At 44.2% G+C, this 12535-nt stretch overlaps 1 protein-coding gene across 5 annotated transcripts in view; it reads right to left on the bottom strand.

Annotated features, from left to right (window-relative positions):
- Positions 1-319: 319 nt before the first annotated feature.
- NSMF (NMDA receptor synaptonuclear signaling and neuronal migration factor) overlaps positions 320-12535 on the bottom strand; it is a 32943-nt gene continuing 20727 nt past the window's right edge. For all 5 annotated transcript variants that reach the window (XM_027852902.1, XM_027852907.1, XM_027852904.1 and 2 more), the window contains 6 exons: positions 5144-5177; positions 4788-4858; positions 4500-4579; positions 4133-4235; positions 3789-3864; positions 320-2879 (listed from right to left, as the gene is read on the bottom strand). In XM_027852902.1, coding sequence (XP_027708703.1) covers positions 2782-2879; positions 3789-3864; positions 4133-4235; positions 4500-4579; positions 4788-4858; positions 5144-5177 — 462 coding nt within the window. In that variant the 3' untranslated portion in view covers positions 320-2781. The remainder of the gene's footprint in view (positions 2880-3788; positions 3865-4132; positions 4236-4499; positions 4580-4787; positions 4859-5143; positions 5178-12535) is intronic.

Genomic DNA, 12535 nt, shown 5'->3' with positions numbered 1-12535 from the left:
TTCCAGCCTTATTTCATATTACTGCCCTCCTTATATGCTGTGCCTCAGAGAAATTGGATTCCTTTCTACCTTTGGTCTACTCACACCTGAGCCGTCACACCTCCATGCCTTAGCTCAGGCTGTTTGTTCTCTGAGCCTGAAATGCCTTTCTTTTCTTTCTTCACCTGTTGGAATTCTACTCATTCTTTCTTTCTTTCTTTATTTTTTAGCAGGACAATTGGGGTTCAGTGACTTGTCCAAAGTCACATAGCTAGGAAGTAATATGTGTCTGAGGCCGGATTTGAACTCAGGTCCTCCTGACTCCATGACTGGTGCTCTATCCACTGCGCCATCTAGCTGCCCCTATTCATTCTTTAAATATGAACTCAAATGTCATCTCCTAACCTTCTCTTGTCTCTATGATGACCTTTCCCTTGGAGTTCACATAATGCTTAGTTTTATCATTATATTGCACTTCTGTAATACTAGGCATTTTAGTTATCTGTCTCTGTGTCTTATCCCACTCTTCAAATGTGGACATGTCTCTCCAGAGAAGCACAGTACTCAGCATATAGTAGGTGCTTAATGAATGCTTGTTGTATTGTACAGTCATATGCACTCCCTTAGTACCAGGAAACAGAGAGAGATGGGGATGGAGGGCTGGGCTATGCCTACCCCTCATACAGCAATCTTGCATTAGGGGATGGGGGGTGGGCTATGAAGGAGCCCACTTGTAACTAGAAACAAACTAGACCAGTCTCTCCACTGTAGACTGTAGTGTATCTACTATGCATGTAGGTTGGGCTGAGAGGTCATGAAGTCAAGGTTAGGTGAAAAGAGATGATGGAAGAGGTTACAGGTTGGAACTGGGGCTAGGAGGCTAAAGCCAGATCAAGGCCTGGGCTTGGGGGGAGATTGACCAGAGGTGGAATGGGGTGGGTGGGGGGGGAGGGAAGTTCTCTGATATAGGAGAAATAGTAGATAGGAACTGGAGGTAGATCCAGAAGGTAGATAGTGGGCATATGGGGCTCTCCAGCATCCAGGGTGACTTCCTCCAAGAAAATCACAAATAGCCTCATGTGAAGGGTAGAAGACAGAAGGCAGGGACAGAATTCCTGAGGAAACAGAGAGGGATGTAGCTCCAGCATAGAGGAGGTCATGTGTCAGGGTTTAATGTGGCATCTCTCTCAATAATATCATACACTGTCCCAGCCCCAGGGCACCAAACCCCCCACACAGCAGCAACATAGTTCCATCTAAGGAATGGTCCTGAAGGTCAGAACCCCATAAGGTGGTGAGAAGCTCAGGCCCTTCCTTGTTCCCATCCCAAACAAAGTCTGTGTTCTCTGGCCTCCCCTCAACTTTGAAGAGACAGACACATAGACCAAACACCTCTCTCCCCCTGTGGTCCCAGGCATCCTCCATGAAAATTCTGGGGCTTAGATGGGGCCACCTCCAATCCTGAAACATCTCCTCTGAGGCAGCACCCAATGCAGGACCCCAGCTTCTTGGAAACCAGAGCCAAGGAACCTGCTTACTTCTTCCTCAGCAAAAGGAGCCAGAGACGGCCAGAGAAATGCAAGAAATGCAGCACTCAACAGCCACAAAGGTCTCTGGGCCAACCTTGTCAACTAATAAAAACTGTTAGGCTGGCAGCTCCCTCCTTGGAGGTTACCAAAATACTTAAGTAAATAGGTCTCCCCTGCAGCCAGGAGGTTCAGCCCTCTGCTGTACAAGGGACCACATCCTCCTGGGACAAACAGCCTCAACAAGCTTCTAATGAGGGGGCTAGGGCTTCCTGCCCCAGCCACAGCCCAGGGGAAGGCTTCTAGGTTACATGAGTTGAGCAAACCTCGGGCATATGGCCTTCTACAAATAGTGAAGTAGAGGTCAATTCTAAGGGGAGGAATAAAAGCACATACAATTAGTGCTGGGCACCTTTGGGGCCATATATGCAAGAAATCAGGCTCTTGTAGACCTCAGGGCCAAGTACAGGGGGAAAAAAAATCATCCTCTAGTCACTCTTAGGGCCACATATACAAGAAATCAGACTCTGGCTGCCCTCAGGGCCAGGCACATAGAAACCAGGCTCCAGCTGCTCTTGGGACTAGGCACAGAGAACAGAGCCGCCAGCGACAGGGAAACCACGTTGCTGGTGATTAAATATGTCTATAGAAGATATATCACTATCCTGAATATACTGTCTAGCAGACTGGAACGCTTCATCTACTGGTGAGTTACCTTAACTAATTAAATAGCATTTTGCGCTTTTAAATCCCTTTAGTGATTAAAAAAGTGCACTTATTTTCTATGAAAACTACAGGAGTCAAAGCTTCTGTTTCCAAGTGTTTCAGACCCTTGTGGGTCTCCAGCTGAGGCCAGGTCTGGCCTCTGAGTTTTCTTGGGGGCCAAGTTTAACTTCCCGCAAGGAAGAGAGTCCCCCACCCTGCTCTACCTCGTGGGCCTCAGAGCCCACTGTTAGTTAGTGCAGACGTTGGGTTGGTTCTATAAGAAAACCTGAGCTCTGGAACGTCTGGGAAGGACCTGAGGCAAATTCTGAGCAGGAGACACCAGAAACAACCTAGCCCCAGATGGGCACAGTGCAGCCCCTCAGCTGTGGCCCCTTGGGAGCAGCTCTGTGATGGGGCCTCTCCACAACCTCCTCTGGGCTCCATGTGGCTGGGAGGGCACCTTCCCGGCCCTGACCAGGCCATCCAGAAAACAAAGTGTCTCGATCAGTAGCTGTCGAGGGGGATGGTGGGCAGCTGGGCGGCAGGCGGTCTAGAGTCTCCTCGTCTAGCCTCACAAGATGTCGTCATAGTCAAGCAGCTTGGAATGCTGGCGCGTCTTCCAGAGACGATACAGCCGGAAATCAAAGTAAGTTTCAATCATCTGCTTGCCTAGGCAGGAGAGATGGCAAAGAGGTACAGTTAGCCTGGGAATATGGACGGGCATATGCCTGAGAAATCTCTCCTCTCTCTCCTACCTGCTCAGGAACCCACAGCCTTGACAATGAAGGAGGTAAAGAGTAGTAACTAAGAATTCTGGTGCTAGAGGAAAATTCAGTTGAATGGGAATCAAGAGGTTGGGTCAGCTCAAGAAGACCTCAAAACACAAGGCCCCATGTGTTGAGGAACAGATAGAAACCCAAGGTTTCTTCCCAGTGAGCCCGATGACTGTTGTGGACATCCCTGGTGAGAAGGATGTTGTAGATCTCCAGACAATCTACCCTAGCTGGGTGCAGTCATACAGGGACAAGGGTGACCTGTCCTCCAGAGAGCCCCTCCCTCACTCCTCCAATGTATAGATTATAATGGACTTCTAATCCCTCCAACTCTAAGGAGAGGCAGGGGTGGGATGGTGATGGCATTAGGGAAGGCAGGGGTAAGGAGTATCACAGTGACAGGACTCTGGAGGTGGTGACCCAGCAGTTGGGACACTTGCACCCATGGTGCAACATGGGGCTTGCAGAGGGAGTTATGGGGATGGCACGAGGGAGGACTGCCACAGGAAATAATCTGTCCCTTAGATGTGGGTGTCTTGGAGAAAGTCCCAGTTGTTCCATCCTAATTATTACCGTAGGTCTCTCTGAGCTTTGGAGGTGCTGAGATAGGGCAAAGAATAGAGTAGACAATGTTAGAAGAACCATAGATAGTACTGAAAAGATGCCTTGAGAAAGGCCCTCTCTTCATCCTTCATCAGCCAATGGGTTCTCTTGGTCTTACGGAAACCTAACTGTCAGCCTGGTCCCCTACATCCCCACCCCCATAACTCCCTTTGATTAGGGCTAGCACCATTTGGGGCCTCACCTTGTGCTGACAACTCCAGAGGAGACTCGAAAGCCACCCTATTGGGCATCATGAGCGTCTTGAGATTCTGAAACAGCTGCAAGGGAGAAAAATAGGGTCCTGAATATGTTGCCTTGATTGTAGGGTCCAGGAACATCTGCCAGCCCATCCTATATTCCAGACTCAGGAGACAATCTCTTACTTGGGTTCTCCCTGTGGACAAGGGGGTTCCTGGATTGGGAAGGTCTTCAAGGTTGGGAGTAGGGGGTTCCTCACTTTTTCCCTATCAGGACTGCTTGGTTTAAAGGTTATCTCTAGGGTTGGGGTCAGGGATCAGGGTTGTAGGTAGAGGGGGAAAACCTCACCTTCTCCCCATTGGGGTTTCCCAGGATGTAACAGCCCATGATGTGGATGACGTTTGGTTCAGGGTTCACCTTGCTCATCAGACGACTCAGGCGCTTCCAGAAGCTGCCATAGGGGAAAGAAAGTTTGTCTCTGGATCCAGGAGCCTGGGTTCCCAGCTCAGAGTTCTGATCTCCCTCCACCTGCTAGCGGAGGGCCTTTGGGCACCAGCCACAGGGATGAGGGTAGTGTGGTTTACAAGAATCGAGAAGGGATAAAGGATGGGGTAAGGGACAGGGTGGGGAGGGGGCCTGGGTTATACTCACTGGTTTATGTGAAAGGGTTTGTGGGGGGGATGTGAGAAAGATGGGGAGGCTGAGCCACACTCACTGAATCATATCCTCTTCCTTTTCCACTTTGGCAAATGTGGCTACTTTGTTCTTGAGTAGGTAGAGGTGACCCGGGCCGCCCTGTAGGGGGCAGGGGCAGGGATGGAGGACACTGATGACACTGATTTTAGAGCCCAAGACATATCCCAGATCCTCCGAGGATTAGGACACCAACCTCCCACCCCAACGCAACTCCCACAGACATACCTAGACACGCCTAGATACAAACTCATAGCATCCCTCACACATGGGAACACAGATGGGCAGGGGTTCCAGGTGGGGTAGTTACCTGACAGAAGATCAGCATCTTCCAGATCTTTGCCCCTTTGTGGTAAATATTCAACTTCTTCTCAATCTCTTCTGTGGAAGGAAAGAAATCCTCAGACTTGACTTTCACCCAGCACCCTTCCCAAGGCCCATGTTCTCTCCTTACTTCCCACCTTCCCACCTCCAGGGGGAGGTCACACAGGCTCCTTCTGCCTAGGCAGTTTAGGAGTAGGGACAGACTCTTGGACACTTGAGACCTCTTCTGAGAGGAGAGGCAAGTATTGGACCCTAGGGTCCTCTCTTTGCTGGGGGGCAGGGACAGGTTCTAGCCTCTAGGTCCCATCTTGGCTGGGGCAGGGGAGGGGAATATAGTCGTACCCAGGATGTCCTCAAAGGTTGCATGCTCATGGTCCTGGAGAGGAAGGAAAGAGGCAGAGTTAATCCTATCCCAATAAATATTGTCTATCTAGTTGTCTGCGTTTTTTTCTTATCCTTTTGCTAGACTGTGAGTTCATTAAGGGCAGGAACCTTGTGTAATCCAAGTCCTGTAGCTCCCCTGGCATGCAGTACAGTGTCTTGCACATTATATTTCAATTCCTCACAAAATCACTAGAGGGAACCTTAGAAGTCATCTAATCATTGGATCATATCATGGATTCTTAGCTGTAAGGAACTTACCTTAGAGGCCATCTGGTCCTTGTTTTACAGATGAGGATCAGACCAAGAGAGGTTAAATAAGTTGCCTGTCCAAGGTCACACAGATAGTAAATGGAAGTCAGACTTCAAACTCAGGTCCTCTGACTCTAAATCCTGTACCTTCCTCATTTCAAGGATCTGTGATTTCATCAGTGTACATGGTACTAGCTGGCAGAAGGCATCACCCTTGTGTACCTTAGTTGATGCTGTAATTTAACCACGCTGATATGAAACTCTGAATTTATTTCCTCAAATGGCCATCCCAGGATTCATTACAGAGCCAGTGTGGGAAGTCTTTTGGTTTCAGTAAAGCCTGCCAGGGCTTGACTTCCATTGGTGGAGCCTCCATAACAGAGGGAGGTACAGAGGACATTAGTGGAGAGTTCTTCATGTAATAGGAGCTTATCTTCAACTTCTCACCCTCTCTCACCCTATGGATTCAAGCAGTTGCCAACTCTCATCATTTCTACCTTCCCAGCATCTCTCACATCTGCCCCACCCCCTTCTCCATTCACACAGCTACCACTTTAGTTCAGGCCCTCATCATTCTTGGCTTAGATTATTGCAATAGAAGAATTGGAAGTTGAGGGGATGCCCATCAATTGGGGAATGGTTGAACAAGCTGTAGTATATGAATTAATGGAATACTATTGTTCTATAAGAAATGATGAGCAGGTGTATTTCAGAAAAACCTGCAAAGACTTAACGTAAACTGATGCAGAGTGAAGTGAGCAGAACCAGAACATCATACAGAGTAACAGCAATACTATACAATGATCAACTGTGAATGACTTAGCTCTTCTCAGCAATACATTGACTCAAGACAATTCCAAAGAACTCACGATGAAAAATGCTATCCACATCCAGAGAAAGAACTGATTGCGTTTGAATGCAGATCAAAGCATACTATTTTCACCTGATTTTTTTTTCTTTTGGTCTGTTTCTTCTTCTTTCACAACATGACTAGTATGGAAATATATTTTACATGATTGTGTATATATATGTATATGCACACACATATATATACATACATATAACCTATATCAAATAGCTTACCATCTTAGGGAGGAAGGAAGGAAGGGAGGAAATTTGGAACTAAAAAATTTTTTTAAATGAATGTTAAAAATTGTCTTTACGTGTAATTTGAAAATACAAAATAATAATAGATTATTGCGATAGCTTCATAATTGGTCTCCCTGCCTCAGGCTTCTTTCCATTCCAATCCATTCTACACACAGCTGCTGAAGTGTCTTTCCTTAAGCACAGATATGACCATGTCATTCCCCTACTCAATAAACTTTAGTGCCTCCCTACTGCTTCTTGGATCAAATATAAACTTCTCAGTTTAGCTTTTCACAACCTGGCCCCAATTTATCTTTCCAGACTCGTTGGGTAGTGCTCTCCCTCCTGCACATTGTGATCCTGCCAAACTGGCCTCTCTGTTCTTTATTCACAGGATTTCATGCCTGGAATGCACTCTCTCTTCACCTTTACTTCATAGGATTCCTTTCTTCCTTCAAAACTCAGCTCAAGTATCGCCTTCTACAGGAAACCTTTCCAGATTTTCCAGTTGCTAAGTGTTCTCCTTCCCAAACTGCCTTGTATTCAACTACATTATGTTTATTCTATTTATATTTATTCTGCATATACTTTACATATATGTATATGTGTGTGTGTGTGTGTGTGTATGTATGTACTTGGTGTCTCCTCCCTTAGAAGGTAGTTCCTTGAGAGTAGGGATTACTTTATTCTTTGCATATCCAAAGGCTGGAACAGTACCTGACACGGAGTAACTACATAATTAATAAATGTTTATTGATTGATTAATCAATGTTTGTTAAGTTTGTTGAGGAAGCTGGGTGGTACAGTGGATAGAGTGTCAGGCTTGGAGTTAAGAAGACTTGAGTGCAAATTTGGCCTTAGACACTTACTAGCTGTGTGACCTTGGGCAAGCCACCTCTGTCTGCCTACGTTTTCTCAACTATAAAATGGGGATAATAAGGATGAAATTAAATTAAATAATAGTAGTAAAATTGTAAAGCCCAGTGTCTGCCACATAGTAGGCTTTATATAAATCCTGAAGATAAGGTAGGATGCTAGAATGGAAAAGAAAGAGCTCTGAATTTGGGGCCCAAAGACTCAAGTTCAAATTTTGATTTTTCTTTTTACCTGGCTATATTTCATTCATCTGTAAAATGAGAGGGGCTAATCACAGCAATGGTTCTATGGGCTATGGACCATGGATGGATTTCAGGGGCTTCATAAACTTGAAAGGGAAAAAAATTACATCTTTATTTTCCCCTAACTTTTAACTGAAATTTAGCATTTTCTTTGATTACAAAGTTAAGGAAACCCCAACATTAATAATAATGATAATAGCTAACATTTATGTAGTACTGTGTGTTATGCACTGTACTATATACTATGTTACACTGTGCTAAACACTGTGCAATTATTATTATCTCATTTGATCCTTACAACAACCCTGAGAGGTAAGGGCTATTATTATCCTCATTTTACAGATGGGGAAACTGAGGTAGATAGAGCTTAAGTGACTTGCCCAGGGTCACACAGCTAGTAAATATCTGAGGCTGGATTTGAACTCAGATTTTCCTGATTCCAGACCCAACACTCCATCCACTGCACTGCCTAGCAACATGATTCTGTGAAGGGGTCTACAGGCTTCACTAGCCCTCCAAAGGGATCCATTAATCAACAAAAGTGTAAAACCATTGGACTAAGGGAGGTCTGATCCTGATTTAAACCCTACGAAATCCTGGCCAGCCTCTCTTGAGTTGAGGTGCTGTGGAGTCAGCAACAACTCTGTGAAGCAGGGAGTGTAAAAATTATCATCCTCATTTTAGAGATGAGGAAACCAAGGAAATGCTTTGCCTTCTGTGAACTTGGGGGAGAACTGAGCCAAGCTGAATTACTCATCCTCGTTATCTCATCACTGCTGTTGCACTCATTGGCTTGTGTTTTTCCCTATCTGTCCCTGGGTGGCAGAGAGGGATGCTGGGGAGTCAGTGATTAGAAAGGCAAGATGGCCGGAGAACCAAAAAACCTACTGTGCAATCAGGAGCAATCCAAGTTGTCCGAGTGGCTGAGATGCTGATCAGGGAGGAAGATGGAAGATAGGGAAAATGTCATTCTCAGAGCAAAGGTCATGAGAGAGTTGGGTGTAGGCCCAACTATTTAGCAAAAAGTGGTTTTTCATTTACTCCTGTGTTGAATTCCACAGAATCTCAGAATCAGAAGGGACCTCAGAGTCCCCTCCTTAATCTAGACCATACATCCTTGCTAAGTAGTCCTCCAGCAGCCAGGGGAAGACTTCCTGTGAAGGGGAACCCCAAACCTATAATTAGCTAATTTTCTTTACATGACAACTGCCTTTCAAGGACTCCCACCCACCACTCCTAGCTCTATCCTCTGGGGCCAAGCAAAAACCAATTTGAATCCCTCCTTCTTAATGACAGCCAATCAGATACTGAAGACAGCTGTTGTATCACCTACCTCTTTCCCCCAAGTCTTTTCTTCTGTACACTAAGCATCTCAATTCTTTTAACTCTGGAGTTCTTAACCTTTTCATGTCAGAGACCCCCTAGTCTGGTGAAGCCTGTGAACCCCTTTTCAGAACACTTCTCAGAACAAACCTATGAACTCCTCAGAACAATTCTCAGAACAAGTCTTCCCACACTGACTCTGCAATGAACCACAGGGCTGTCCCACTGGGGAAGTAAATTCAGAGTTTCATTATCACAGTGGTTCAATTACAGCAACTTTAAGAGACCATCAACTAAGGTGCAAAAGGGTGGAGGAATGTCTTTAAATATGAAAAAAATATGTAGGATTACAAGGGAAACTAATTATATTAAAATATAATTGTCAAAATATTTTTTAAAAGTTCACAGACCCCCTGGTAATCTATCGATAGCACCTAGATTAAGCACCTCTGCTTTTTAACCGACCCTCACATGGCATGGCCTCCAGTCCCTTTACCACATTAATTTTCCACCTCAGGTATGCTACAATCCTTCACAAAAGGCAGTGCTGGAATATACTCTTATCATCCAGATCTGATCTGCTCAGCGCAGAGTGCTAAAAACCTATGGTTTCATCTCCTTCACTGTGGACTTGCGGTTGTCTTAATGCAGCGTGGGATAGCATCAGCCTTTTTTTGGGGGGGGAGGTGTATATCTACTATTGATTCATGTTGAACTTTCAGTCCACTAAAACTGAGATCTTTTTTCATGTGAACTGTTGTCTAGCCGGACTTCCACTATCCTGTATTTGTGCAATTTAAGTTTTAAACCCAAGTATGGGACTTGATGTTTATCCTTATAAATTTCATTTTATTAGATTTGGTTCATTGTTCTAGCCTGTCAGAATCTCATTGGATCCTGGTGTTGTCATCCAATGCATTAACCATCCATTTTGGCACTGATAAGCAGGCCATCTATACCATCACCCAAGGTATTGACAAAAAATGTTGAACATCAGGAGGCCAAGGACAGATCTCTAACTGTCCCTGTTTGTTGACACCAATGCATTAATGACTATGCTTTGGGGTCTTGTCATTTAACCAGTTCCAAATTCAACTAATTATATTTCATCATACCTTCCCATTTTATCCATGAGCATAAGATACTTTGTCAAAAGCCCTAGTGGAAATCCAGGTATTCTATAAATATAGATATAGATATAGCATTTTCCTGATCTAATCTAATAACCCTGTTAAAAAAGAAATGAAATGAAGTTAGTTTGGCAAGGCCTGTCCTGATGAAGATACACCGGCTCAGCAATCACTCTTTGACCCTCCTAAATGCTCCAAACTGTCCCTTTGATAATACATTCCAGAATATTGCTGGGAATTGATAGCAAGTTCATTATTCCATAGTCTGTAGAGGACATCCTCTTTCTTTTCTTTTGAAAACTGGCATTTGCTTGTTTCCAATCCCATGGAAGCTTTCCTGTTTGCCATGATGTTCCATGAAATCACATCTGCCAGTTCTTTCAGTACCATCAGGTAATGTAATTTGAACATGTTGAAGGCTACTAGTTGCTCTCTGACCGTGTCACATATCTTGCTCTTCAATTCTGTATTAACTGTTTTGGTTCTATCCTTTTTTAGTTCTAATATTGTTGGCAGATAAAGCAAAAGCAAAAAAAAAAATCTGTTATCCATTGTCATCCACTTGGTGCATTAGACCTGTTCCTTCATTGATATTCCTCTTGTGCCCTTCTGAGTTAAAAAGCAATTTTGTTGTCTTTACTATGCATTATTAGACACTTTAAGGAGCTTCATTCTGGGCTTTAGAACTTCAGATATTATTTTTATAGGATTCTGTCACTTTTTTTATTCTTTGCTACATGTCCTAGCTTCCATCTCTCATTGTTGTTGTTCAGTTATTTTCGGTTGTGTCTGACTCTTCGTGACCCCATTTGGGGTTTTCTTGGCAGAGATACTTGAGTGGTTTGCCATTTCCTTTTGAGGAGACTGAAGCAAACAGGGTTAAGTGACTTGCCCAGCACCACACAGCTAGTCAGTGTCTGAGGCCAGATGTGAACTTATGAAGACTCCAGACCCAGTGCTCTATCTACTGCACTACCTAGCTGCCCTTCAATCTTCGGTATGCGTCTTTTAAAAATCTAAGTTGGTGAATAAATTCCAAGTATATCTACATTAGACTCCATTTTGACCTCTCTTCTCTTTCTCCTCTCTCTATCTATTGGTAATCTCATTAGTTCTCGTGAGTTTAATTTTCATCTCTAGGTAGACAACTCCCCAGTCTAGCCATGCAACACTAATAAGCTCTTTCCTGAACTTTAGTCCCATGTAACCAACCGTAAGCATCTCCACCTGCACATCCCATTGCATTTCAGACTCAAACAAGAGGCACCACGGTACATGAGGAAGAGCAATGGATTTGGAGTCGGAGTACCTGAGTTCAAATTCCAGTTCTGCCACCGTGGCCTTGGGCAAGTCATTCCATCCCTTGGAGCTTCAATTTCTGTCTCTGTTAAAATGAGGGGGAGTTGGGCTGGATGACCTCTAATGATGTAATTTAGCTGCACATTGAGGATGAAACTGTACCATGTGACCATTCTATGAGACTTGTAGTATGATTCACTATGAGATCAGTTCACTAGACGAATGAGTTTATAAGCCTATGAACTCAACATCAGATTAGAGACTGAGAGCTGGAAGGGACCTCGGGGATTGTCCAGTCTAACTCCTTCATTTTGCGGATAACATGTATAAAATTAAACCCTCTCCCAAAAACCATTTTTCCTTGTTTCTGTTGCTGGCACACCCTTCTTTAAAGTACCCAGGTTCACAACCTGGTATGATCCTTGACTTTTCTCTTTTCTTCATCCTCATATCCAATCCGGTCAAATGCTAGGTTTTGTTGACCTTACCTCTACAGCCTTTTTTTCCATCCTTCTCTTATAATCACACAGCCTCCACATTAGTTCAGGCCTTTGTGACCTCTAACTTAGACTATTTTAATAACCTTCTAATTGGTCTCCCTCCCTCCAGTTTCTTCCTTTCTAATTTATCCTGCACAAATATACACAGCTGCCAAATTGATCTCCCTAAAACAATAATCTAATCATGTCGTGCACCTCCCCATCCCACCCCCACCCCCCAATCTTTGGTGACTCCCTATTGTCTATGGAACAAAACAGAAATCCTTACCTCGGCATTTAAGGCTCTCTATGATATGGCTTCCATTTACCTTCTTAATTTTAGGTCATATTCCTTCCCTCCATGGATTCTCCATTTCTAGTCAAATTGGTTTTCTAGCTGTTCCTCCTATATGATAGTCCATCTTTTAGCCTTTGTATTTTTGCACACATGATCTCCTATGGCTGGAATGTGCTCCTCCCTCCTCATTTTCCCCTCATAGCATCTCTAGTTTCTTTCAAAGCACAGGTCAGAATTGGGCTCAGATCAGTTGTTTCCCTTATTAGTTCCTTTACCTTTTGAAAAATTAAATGATCATTATGACAAATCAAATTTATCAGCTTTTCTCCCTCTGAATGAGAGGAAGCTTTGACAGATGTCCAGGT

Source organism: Vombatus ursinus, unplaced genomic scaffold (assembly GCF_900497805.2).
Source record: "Vombatus ursinus unplaced genomic scaffold, bare-nosed wombat genome assembly UNPS02000580.1, whole genome shotgun sequence".
Lineage (NCBI taxonomy): Eukaryota > Metazoa > Chordata > Mammalia > Diprotodontia > Vombatidae > Vombatus > Vombatus ursinus.
This window is presented reverse-complemented; position numbering and strand designations above follow the sequence as displayed.